The 12595-nt window shown below is 36.7% G+C and overlaps 1 protein-coding gene across 1 annotated transcript in view; it reads right to left on the minus strand.

Moving 5' to 3' along the window:
• KIAA1109 (KIAA1109 ortholog) overlaps positions 1 to 12595 on the minus strand; it is a 105907-nt gene that overhangs the window by 46656 nt on the left and 46656 nt on the right. Inside the window, exons 34-44 of the mRNA XM_008950048.1 lie at positions 11147 to 11344; positions 10231 to 10442; positions 9738 to 9889; positions 8720 to 8870; positions 7456 to 7608; positions 5945 to 6179; positions 4569 to 4717; positions 3436 to 3655; positions 2373 to 2531; positions 876 to 1051; positions 184 to 359 (exon numbers count right to left, since the gene is read on the minus strand). Coding sequence (XP_008948296.1) covers positions 184 to 359; positions 876 to 1051; positions 2373 to 2531; positions 3436 to 3655; positions 4569 to 4717; positions 5945 to 6179; positions 7456 to 7608; positions 8720 to 8870; positions 9738 to 9889; positions 10231 to 10442; positions 11147 to 11344 — 1981 coding nt within the window. The remainder of the gene's footprint in view (positions 1 to 183; positions 360 to 875; positions 1052 to 2372; positions 2532 to 3435; positions 3656 to 4568; positions 4718 to 5944; positions 6180 to 7455; positions 7609 to 8719; positions 8871 to 9737; positions 9890 to 10230; positions 10443 to 11146; positions 11345 to 12595) is intronic.

Genomic DNA, 12595 nt, shown 5'->3' on the forward strand with positions numbered 1-12595 from the left:
GCCACATGGAAGATCAAAAAAATAATAAAATATTGTAACAGGAAGACAAACCAGAAAAGATGAAAAGAATAAAGGACTGTTGCTAATTCTACGGAAGTGCTTTGGAATTCTCTGTCCTCAAATGAAAAGTCTGACTCCTATTCTTTATCCAATATACATATTCTCAAATAGCTCACAACGTACCTTCGAGCTCGCTTGCCTTTTCTTTCCTTGGCTGTATCTGAATCAACAATATCTGCTCTGAGGCAGTCCAAAGTTCCTGAGAAGGAAAGGTACTCTCCAAAGTACATTCTGTAGCAGAGAGGCATTGCATCCTGAGATTGAATTCCCGTGTAACTTAGAAGAGGTTTGAAAACAACCTACAAAACAAAACCCAGCAATTTACTTCTCATTGTCTAGGTTATTCCTATTCTTGCTCTATCATTTGTTGATCTACAATATTTACAATTTCATTTTTAAGCTTTACTGACAGTTCTGTAACACAGAAAGAAGGGGGATAAAAAAGAGAAACTTTATAGACTTTTTGAGTAAAAAGATTGACTACACGGCAAGCTAACATTGAATGCTTAGCATGGTGAGCAAGGTTTCTGCATATTCCCCTCAGGAAAAAGCCCTCTGGAGAACTAGGTTCATATTGGAAATGCTTCAATATGCTATTTGAAGTCATAAAAAAATACCCTACTAATAACCATTCATAAAATTTGTTATAGGACATCTCAGAGGTTTCTTGAGCCTTTCATATTTGCATAGGAATGCCTAAGAAACACATACAAAAAGAGGATAACATTTTCATTGTTGTAAAAATATATTTTTTTTAAAGTATTAACTAGTTTTTTTGGCATGGAACTCCAAAATACATTAGTAACCACACCTACCTGTGCATCTGCTAGCTGGACAGCAGGAAACCCCTGATTACCCTCTTCCACACCTGCAATGTCATCCTGACTGGTGCTGTGCTGGGAGTGTGTGCCATCTAGGGTGTTCTGGTCACTAGACAGAACTGTGTTGAAGTCTGAGGCAGAGGGTATAGTAGGAAGATTGGGTGCCACACCTGAAAAATAAATACTCATGGAACACTAACACCACAGCAAATTTTAGCACCACCAACTCTATTGATTCAGCAAGGTGAGTTATAAAGAAACACGTGCCATACAAATAGGGAGGCAGAGCCCTAGTTGGGTCTGCAACCTCACAAAAGTGGCATTTGGGATAAGGAAACAGTATGATATTGCCAAAACAGGTAAGGGAGACAGTCCAACTGGTACCTGGAAAGCACAGACATCTTTCTTTCTGTCCTACTTTCCAAGACCTTTTGTCTGTATTGCATTCTGTAGGGTACCTAGCTCCTGTTTAAACAGAAATACTTTAGAAGCTGAGTAGCTTATAACAAAAACAACAAAAGATTATCCACAGCTGCAGAAGCTTGCTTGTAGCTTTCAATGTGCTATAAGCTTCTGGGGTTTATTAGTCCCAATGCAGGATCCACTAATCAAATCTCTCTAGATTAGTCTCCAGCCAAATATGTTCTTCATAAAAATGACTATGGACAGCCACTTCCCTGCAGCTGCTCTAGCAACGAGCAACCAGACCTGCGGCACAAGGGCAGTTCAGCAACATGTGCAGCAAGATGTTTTGTAGGATCAGACTATTTGTTCAATATTAAAAACAAATCAAAACAGTTTATTATTGCCTGAGATTAATATATTGTTGTTGAAAGGCTGTTAATAGAAGAAACATTCAAACTTAGTGTTAGTGAAAAAGAAAATTAAGATACACACATTTGAGGATTATGAACAATGACAGGCTTACAAGAATAATAAATAAGCTGCAGTCAGTTGTTACGTCTGTTTCTTCAATACAATTAAGACTTTAGGTAACATGTATTTTCTTTTCTCCATTCCCTTACACCAGTTGATCACTTCCCAACCCTGAACGTGGTTACTCTCAAAATAGCTCTTTATGTTTAACCTCAAAATTGAGCTGTGGAAGAGCAAGGATTCCAGTCTAGAAAATCTTTATTATAAAACCAAAACAAATTAGATCAAATATAGCTAACAAGTACAAGGACCTGTGCAACTAAGGATGATTTCATGGCTTAGCTTTTGGCAGCTACCCGTGTTTTGGAAGTTACATTTACAGTTCCAAATGCAAGAAAAAGATAGATTTTTTGGAGGCAGGGCGAGGGAAATAAAAACAACAGTTTTACTTAAAACACATTTGTTCATTCTCCCATTTGCTGAGAAGTCCAACAGGTAGTTATTTACATCTGTTAAACTAAAATCACTAGCTCGGTTACTTTCAGAAAGACTGTGGTAAATACAGAAACAATCAACAGAGAATCATCTCTTAAACTCAGCTGTAATTAGCAATACCTGTTGGAAGACTATTGTGTCCAGATTTGGTGGCTGGACTTTCTTGTACTACACTTCCTCTGTTGCCCACAGCATTTGACATCCAGTTGTAGAAACTCACAGAAGATGGTTCAGACAGCAAAGGATGTTCAGATAACATGTCTGTGGCCACAGTATTCCCTATGCAGACAAATCAGAAGCTTTAGCATTTGTTGTATCCAAGTCAGCAAAGCCCAGAAACACAGCATACTTCTACTGACGACACCTATTTACTACCAAAGTCAGCCAAATCCTCCAAGTTTATTCCAGTAAATTATGCACCAAGCAACACTACAGATAGCTACCACAGACATCACACTATGACACTAATGGGTGTTGCACTACAAGTGTCTTTGCATTTGTTCATCTGTACTGTTAGAGGAAAGGAGTCATTATGAAACAAAAAATACCTTTTCTTCTGAATAATATTTCATTCCCTGACAGTAAAAGGAGAGAAGTTTTAGAGAAAATGCAGTATCAAACTTATCTGTTTTTCTTCATATAAATTATAACAACGTACTCTGAACAATAATACAGGACATAAAAATGTCAATGTACGTATGTCAAGTTTCTACAAAACACATTTGTTCAAATGACCATTAGTAAGAATCTGCAAATTATTGTACAGAAATTAAGGTACTGGAACATTAGTTCACTTTTTGAGCTACTTATAAGGTCAAGAAAAAATGATAAATACAGAATGATCACTTAATTTCCTTAATTCATTCAAAAAGACTCACTTAAGTAATTATTTATTATACTAAAAAACATAAGTAAGGCTAAAAGGAAAGTATTTATTTTGTTAGTTGCCATTTTTTTCCCAACCTGATGTACTTGCTGTTTGCTTCTAGGAAATGGTATGGTGCAGTGATGTCTGGGAACTGCTATTAAAAACTGTGATATTTATTTGTTGAGAGAGAAGGGAGAAGTGGAAGCTTAAACAGAAATAATAACTGATAGTGAAAAGACAGCACCTTTTCTAAGTCATTAAGATAAAAACAACCCTCCCTTCCCCTTCTTTTAGCTTACTTATGCTACATCATACCTGTTCTTGTTAAAGAACTGCTTTTAACTGCAGTTGTGCTTCTCTGTGGAGTCCCTTCCAGGAGATTATGCAGGCTAGGAAAACTCCCAGTGAGATAGCTGAGCAGACTCTCCTTCCGTGGGCTTTCTTTGACGGCCGTTCCAGAGCGGCCCACGTGCACTGGGGAGTCTGTGGCTGTGTCTCCACTAGTGTAACTCAGGGAATGATAGGGGTGGATACCCTTTGGAGAAAACAAACAAACTCATGAAGCACCACGGAAACTGCAGAAAGGAAGTGACATTGCATCTGAATAGGAGATCAGACAACAACTACAGAATTCTCATTTCTCCAAGCTTTTGGACAAGTAGAGCTTCATCTGGGGCAGGTTATGCACCATACAGGTATTGTGCATAAAGGTGATCTTGAATTCTCAAGTATTAAAATAATTTTTTGTGTAAAAACAGTTTAAAAAGCCAAACAAGTAACATATGGAACTGCAGATGTGTAGAATTCACCTAAAGCAAGTTTACAGAAGGAACAGTGCATACCACTGAATATAAGCCTCATTTGTACCTGGTCTTCATCTGAAGACCTAGTCCCTTCCATCCCTAGCACAACACTAAGTGCAGCCTCTGGGGAAGCTGAGAAGCAGAAGCTGGGGACTTCTGGCACCAAGGGGAAGGCACCTGGTCCACCTATAAGCTTAAAGCAATTAAACAGGTTCTCTGCCCTCACAACTTAAGAAAAGCCAGATGTGCTTTCAAGCAAAGCATCTGTGCCATTTAGCCCCAAGCCATGCAAGTCCAATGTCCTTGTCAATCTTATATTTTGTGTAATGATACTTAAATCCTCATTTCTGCTTCCATAAAAAGATGAAAAGGCCTAGGAGTTAGTGCACATCCTTAAATGATGCACATATATAATGTTTTTCAGCAGGGCTCTGCAGTTAATCGACAAGAAGAACAATAAAGATGTAGAGCAGAGGCCAACAGATCAAGCACCACTTTTATAAGGTAAGGAGCACACCTTTCATGTGTTTAGTTATTTACAGTTATTCTTCAGACAAGTATTTATTCCTCTGTGGCCTACAGAATGGCTTCTGAACAGGGCAGCTCCAAACCACTTGGCCCTTGTGCATGGTGCTAGGAACTCACCTTTATTTTCAGAACAGAATCACTGTGGGTGTGAGTCTTGGATAATTTCCTCATGATCTCAGCACCAGTTACAGGCCCAGAGGATCCACCAGCAGGCGGAGGGCGATTAGCTGTTCCTTCCAAGAGCATTGTATGCTCACTGACAGTAGCTGGAACCAAGCAAACAGGTTTTCTCCTTTGTATATATACAGGGAACCAAAATTATCTACTATTAGGTACATTTATTTACAAGAAGTCATGAACTTCCAAATTTTTACACACAAGTACACACAGCTGTCCAGAGAATTTTAACACAAATAAGGAAACCTCACACAGGCCTACTGGATTTTGTTTAATAATCCAAGGACAAATATTTTTGTCCTTCTAATGTCATACAACTGTTGCTCTATGCTACAGATCCAAAAGAAAGTTGTCAAATTTCACTTTCTTTTGCTGCCTCTGGCATGGTTGATCATTTTTTGAATCAAGAGGCTTACATTTGCATGAATTACATCTATAAGTAAATGTATACAAGGCAGCAAAATTGCCACTTCCAAAATCCTTGGTGAAAAATAGCATAATATACACATGGGAAAACAAAAATAAAAATAAAAATAAAATCCTTCACTGGGTTCTAATACTCTGTTTCTGCTCAACCAAAGCAGAGAGTGCAAAAATTCCCATCATACTGTATGATTACCTACAAATTTCACACAGAAAGATCTTTGTTTTTTCTCTTTTTCTGCTGATAACTGCTGCTGGACTTTTAACTTAAAAGTAAATTTTAAAAAATCAGGAGGAAAATCAGTTTTGCCTCCATGCTATGTAATTGTCACTTCCAAAAAGAAGAACATAAATATTTTATTACTGAGAATAGTAGCACTGTACATAGGTGCTGCAAACACAAATAACTAAGGCCACTCAAGACAGAAGAAAGGAGTGCTACAACAACATGTACTTATTTACAGCCTTCCTTTCTGTGGTTTAAACAGTGAAAAGGGGGGGGGGAAAATCTCATTTATTTTTTGTGAAGACAAGGTAGGTTTTATAGAATTGCATGTTACAATTCTTAATTAAGGTCAGAAGCTGCACAACAAAATCCTAATTCCAAGCTAACGAATAATTTTATAATATTCATATATGTGTATAGTAATAATCTATTTTGTGCAGTAAATAAGACAAAGCGTGTGAAAAGTCTTCTATTTTGTTTTTCCCTGAACAAGTTATCATTATCATAATACCACTATTATGATAGTCAGCCAGCAGTTTCAAGATGAAGTCCAGTCTAAAAAAGAATATAATGTATCCAAGCATTAAAATGAAAGAACATACAAATGCCCCGAGAGGAGCTACTGGTCCTTATGAACTTTTATGGGGACAGAAGAACATGAAAATACCTGCATCAAACTCAAACTCTGCTCCATCAGCACTCGTGTCACTCTGAAGAGCCCCTCCGTTGTCTAATCCATCCTCATGCTCGTGGCAGGCATTTGGCTGCAGTTTCACTGGCTGAGCTGGTCTGTGTAAACTGACTCCTTTAAAGGCTGGGGTCACCACAATGAACTTCATCCATTGCCTTGCTAAGGCAACTAGGCCTTTCTTTAAGGTTACTAAGGCAGGAAGGCCGTCACTCTTAAGAAAAAAAATTAAAATAATTTTAATTTTTTAAAAATTGAAAGAAACGTAAAATGCCCATCACAACATTTTGAAGCAAACTGGGGAAGGAAAAAAGTCACAACACCCTTGAATCTTTCTGCTCAAGAGGGTTATAACAGAGACATGCTGGCAGCCCACAGTGTCCACACAGAAATAGGAAGCCATAGTGCTAACAGATAAAAATTAGAACTTCATGGAATAGAATAAATGCACTCATCAACATGAGCTGAGGATCTAGCCAAAAGGGGCAAAAAATAAACAGCAGCAAACAGGCTTATTAAATATGAAATTAAAAGTACTTAAGTAATGATAAGACTCTGAACTATGGACTGAAAGTTGTAACAGCACTAGATCAACCGTGGAAATGAAATTAAAAAGATGGAGATTTTTCCCATTCTTGGTAAGGACTTGTTTAAAAAGAAATTTGAGGAAAGGAATAGGGATTGTTTTGATTACATCACTCTGTGCTAAAGAAAAAGATGTTGCTAATTTTGACCACAAATCAAGCAATGCTATTTCTGCCAGAAACTGTGCTATTTCTGATTACTTGGCTCTCAGCTGAGTATGTTGGAAAACAGTGTTTAAATCTGACAGCCGTGGAATTGGATTATGAAAATGACATAAAAATCAGGAACAAACACTCCTCCTTATGCCTAATCTGTTTGTTCAAACAATCATTTACCACTATGATCCAGACATTTACATCCGAAAGCCACCAAGAAAAAGATTAGATTCTTAAGACTTAAAGTTTCTAGAGTTCCAGGTCTTTTCTTCCACTGTCTGCATTATTTAAGTGTTTCTAAAAGACATGAAAACTAGTCCCAAGGAGATAATTTGGAATAAGCTTATCAGTGCATGCAGTTGCCTTGATAGTTGAGATTTATTAAATTTTAAGACTACACATGCAAATTTTTACTACTTTGCTGTTATCTTTCAGAAAAATTAAAACTGATAAAAAAGCCATTAAGAATTTTCAAGACATGCCTTTTTGGTTTATGACTTCTCATGTATTTACTAACAAAACAGCTAGGTAAAAATTATGCATACACACAAGCCACAACAAAAACAGTAGATCTGAAAAAAAAAAAAAATTAAATGAGTGAAACCATATCAATGTAAGGATATATATGAGTTTGGGTTATATTTTCTTGCTTGTTAACTTTCCCTAAATTGTTACCTAATTTAAGGCATTAAAACTGTTACATCTGAAACTAACACTCTGTATTGTTGCCATTTTTACAACGTAACTCACCATGGTGGCATCCTCAATAATGGAGTAATTTGCTTGATGAAGGTAATGGTGCAATATATTACACAGTAAACAGGAAGGATTTTCTTGCAAGAAACGAGCCACTTTGGTAAGTCTGTTGTACTTGCTTCGCAGGGGGAAGTGCACACTTTTATTCTAGATTAAAATGTAACAATTTTTCACATATGAACATGCTTGCAAACAGACCACGTGCACAAACTACAATATTTCACCTATGGTATCACAAACTCCTAACCCCACTTTGAACTTGTGCAACAAAGATTTGCCACATGGATACATACCTTATTTTAAACAGAACATGTGAAAAGTCAGATGTGATGCTTATTTATTCTACATATGAAGTAATAAAACAGAAGGCTGTATTCAAATTGCAGATTTTGTAATTCAATTTCTGGACTAACAGACATAGATGCATAGCTAGAGGAGATTTTCAAAGAGAATGTTTATTCCTAAAGAAAAAACAGTCACTTCTCTAATCCGATTTCATGCTAGAAAAAGGGTAGGGAACGAAATAGGAAGGGAGATTACAATACAAGACTGCTGCAAAGGATAATTTTTGAGCACAGCAGAAAACTAGCTTGACACTAAGCTCATTGATCTTACAATGCAAGATCGGGTCTCAACAATGAGCATCACCTCAAGACCTTCCCACTAGATGGTGCTAAGTAAACAAACAGCAGAAAACTGCCGACAGACACACCAGAGAGCTCCTTAGCAAAGCACATTACCACCCCATTTGTCATAAAAGCTCTATCAACCCTAGTTTCAAAAAAAAAAAAAGTCTGTTTTGTGTTTCATGCGTGAATGTTTCATCCTCACTACCTTGTCCTCCCTTCCTCTAACAAGCAGGTGTAATAAACACGATTCAACACGTTGCAGGAGGGCAGAAATTCACATTTTCTCCCAAAAAATAACCTGAATATTTCATACTTTCATATTTCATAAAATATACCAGATGCTATAACCATATTTACTATGCCCTTTCAAAAGACAGAATCTGCAATTACTTTACCTTGAGATATACTCCTGTAAGAAGCACAAAACTTCCTCACTAGTAGCAGCTAAATTTTTTCCACTGAAATTTTCCACTTCCAAAAAGCACAGTGCATGTCTATGACTAGTTCTAGCAGTACAGGCTCACAAGAGGTGCTATAAGTTTGTCACTGAAAATATCCAGAATTCCAAACAAACCCATATTACACTGCTTGGCTCTGATATGCCTGTTGATTTTATAAAGGTGATTTACCTCTAAAGCTTCTGTCATAATGCAACCCATAACAGCACAAATCCTCAGGGTTCCTTCAGTTTCTAGTTTATTTAGTGATGATTTCACTTGATCAATGGGAACAAGCCAAGCACCAACTGCTGGAGTTGCAGTACTCAGGAGGTTCAGCTGCCTATTGAGAAAAATAAAAAGAATTAGGTATTCATGTTCAGCAGCAGCAATTAGTAAGATTTTCCAATGTTATTATGAATGATGTTCAGATAGGTGGAATACGAGAGAACAACATTAAAAAGTAACAAACACAGACTTATTGCCCATTAAATTAAAACTGGCAACAAGTACCTAAGGCAGGTTTTATTTTACCTGGCTACAGCCTCATGATCCCATCCACTCTTGCTACCACTACTCCCCCTCCCTTTCCCATTTGTATTCCCTGCTGAAAGCATACAGCTTGAAATTCTCATCACTGACTGAGTCCCACATTAACTGTTACACAGTACATCATGAAGAACATGTACTGAAGGGCTGGGGCAAGAATATTAGAAAATCCACAAAGAGTACTTTGTAATTTATAGCTCTGTACTGAGCTTAAATTACTGACAGATAGGAAACTCAGATTTATCGTGAACTTTATCCTGCAATGGCAGTAAGATCATGGGTCAAGCACCAGGCTGAATACCAAAATCGTGGCATGGTTCTCTTAGCTAGCAGCTCTCCTACTCGAATTTTTTTTTCCTCTGCCTTTTTCCTTCACACATTTCAGTTCCACCAGAAATTTTTTGTTGTGTTATTTTTTTTTAATATTTCTTTTCTTCTTTTAATCACATGCAACTATAACTTTTCTAGCAACACTTCCATATGAATGGCAATAATAAAAATTTGAAGCAAGAGTTACTGCACCATATGCAAACTCCAAAGTTTACATTTCCAGATAAGCTTCCAAATTTAGTGGAATCACACTGAGAATCTACCAAATACAAATGTAATTCAACAAAGCAGAGTTGTCATTTTCTTTCTTTCAAATCAGGTAAAACTATACCTTGAAAATACATGAGCTGGAGAGCGTACATTGGTAGGGGCTGCAAAACTAAACCAAATCTCTTTGATTGTTAACTTCATGCTGCAAGAGTCAGGGGGAGGAGGCATCAAAGGTATGTCTTTTTTTAGATCATCAGATTCAACCCCTTCATCCTTAAAGAAAAGGAAACACAAAGGCAAAAATGAAATTGTTTTCCAATGTGATTACACGGAAAGGCACTAACATAGCATACCCTTCACTGCTCCCAGGAAATAGTTTCATAGGCACTTAGGCAAAGAGAAATAAACTAATGCTGTCCACCAACTCTCCCAAAACAATACCAAGAGACCTTGCAGAAAGCTGAAAGTTTAGTTCGCTAAGTAGACAGTATGAATGCAGGTGGCACAAGACATCTGTTAAATTGTCCATTTTTTAATTATGAATGTTAATCACTAAAAAAAAAAAAACAAACAAACGCTCCAAGACGAATCATTTCTACCTAGTAAGTACATACCTGCTCATCTGAAACTGAATTTCCATTAATGTCTGAAGAGGGACTTATTCGATCACAAGGAAGGTTATCATCAGACACATCAGTATTGTAACCACTGCCAGTTGGAGAATCTGAAGAGTTATTTGATGCAAGCAATCCACCTCTTTCTGTGTCTCTCGATTTACCCATGACTCCAAACGTGTTATACAACACTGCTCCAGACTGTCTGCCTCCTATAGAAGCACACATACCAAGACTGAAAATTTTTGTCATACATAAACATCTGTAAATTATTTTCGTAGAGAAGATTTGCACTTAGGAGGAGAAGCTTATTATTTTGGTTAAGTCAGATTCATTAACCTTTTACATCAGAATTTATTATTACAATTCTTACACAAAACTTTAACAGCTGGTTGTAAAACTCCTGACAGTCCATTCCAAGTAGAGGAAGATTACTTACATGAAGACTGTTTTTAAACACTACTCCCTGAAAAGAATAAGCTGGATGATAAAATATATACTAGTTTTATTTTTTACATACATACTAGGGGTTTTTTTTAAGCTGGCTTTCCTCTCCCAAAGCAAAACTCTGGCCCCATATGCAGACATTTACCATGGGTGCAATTGCAAAGTCAGGATTTAAGTGATCTGTGCAAGTAGCAATTTCTACTTTCACTTCAAGTTCAGAAACTGCTGAAATCAATCTATACAGATTTATTTCATACACTACTATAAATGTTATGGATTACTATAAGTTCCTTTACTGTATAATCTACTATGCGATCTGCAATCTATGTGATATGTTAATTTATTTACAACAGATGTGTAGTGTTTAGTATCACCTATATCAGTAGTTTCTAACCAAATAACTGCTACATTATTTGAATTGTTACCAGTTTCATAAACCAAAATAATCTAAAGCCTATGTAAACTTTACCTTTAATAGTTAAATTTTCAATTCCACACTCAAACATTATCCAACCCCATTTCTCTTGACTAGGGCCAATTCGAGTTACATCTGGAACAGCTTGTTGATCTGTTTCATCCACAAAAGCAAATTCATCCAACTCTTCCAGAGTAAAAAGAACTTTTGATTTCCCAAACGGAATAGCTGTTATTGCACAAGTTCCAATATCTGTCAAAACAAACGTATTTACCACCTTGTTACAAAATGGAAAACAACTTTACATCTTCGAATAGATCTCTGATATTTGCAGTGTTTGGCAGTGTTGTCCCTTTCGTATTCCTCAAACAGGAAGGGGTGGGGGCCAAAAAAAAGGAAAAAATAGATAAAACTGAAGCATGAGCAAGAAAAAAAGCATAGAAAGAGGAAGAAAACCATTGCTCCTAGTATGTTAACATTGGTGAGGTAATTTTTAAGTTTGGAAAAAACAAGGACTGAGCAATAAAATCAAAGCTTTGAGACATTCCCAATCCTAGCACATCTGCCTTCTTCGTCTTTTTGTAGAGCCATGGTTCCAAAGACAGGTACAAAATAAACCTCTCCTAATAAGTATGTAAGATTCAATATCAACAAATGACAGTGAGATATTGACAGTGCTCCTGGATAAAGTTTTAGTAGAAACACATTTGGTATTAACTATAGCATACTTGAAGAGTGTGTATAAATAAGTTCTAATTTTAATTCAAAGACTGCTGCTTTGTTGGAAACATGTCTACGTCTGTGCTGGAAGGATATAAAGCACTAAGTCTCACTGATTCCTAAGAACATACAGACTCAAGGGGTTTTTAATTCATTATGGTCTTTGCTGTCTAACATCCAGGAGGGTAACCATGCCACCCAGATTTCTTTGATGTTAGGATGTAGCTTAAATATAAATCCTTTCCTCTAGTGACATTTCTCAAGGAACTTTTTAAGTAATTTTATGTCTACAGCCTATTAACTCACACACAGAGATAAATGCCAAATATCTGAGGAAAAGAACTGCACCTAGTCAATTTATATCCCTTCCAGTTCTCACTCCCTGCTCCCAACTTAGAACTGCAAGCACTTTTGAAATATATGTGAAATGACTCGATCCCTAGAAGGACATTTCTCAATTCTTTTAAATAGAGGATAATGAGTTTTCATGGTTAGAATTCAAAAATTATTTGGCCTTCTTGAACATGGCAGCATACCTAACACAGGACACTACTGCTCTGCTCAAAACTAACTAAAAATGGAGTTAACCATTTAAATGTTCTTTTACTGTTTTTGTTTTCCACCAATTTGATTTGCTCACTCATCTTTGCACCCTGGGTTTTTGGTTTTGGTTTTTTTTTGTGTGTGTGTGGTTTTTAATCATGCTTGCTTAACAGAGCACTTCCTCATATCACAAAGGTTCCTATTCTCTGTGGGAGAGAGTAAAGCACGGCACTAACTGGT

This window comes from Merops nubicus, unplaced genomic scaffold, assembly GCF_000691845.1.
Source record: "Merops nubicus isolate BGI_N331 unplaced genomic scaffold, ASM69184v1 scaffold24721, whole genome shotgun sequence".
NCBI lineage: Eukaryota > Metazoa > Chordata > Aves > Coraciiformes > Meropidae > Merops > Merops nubicus.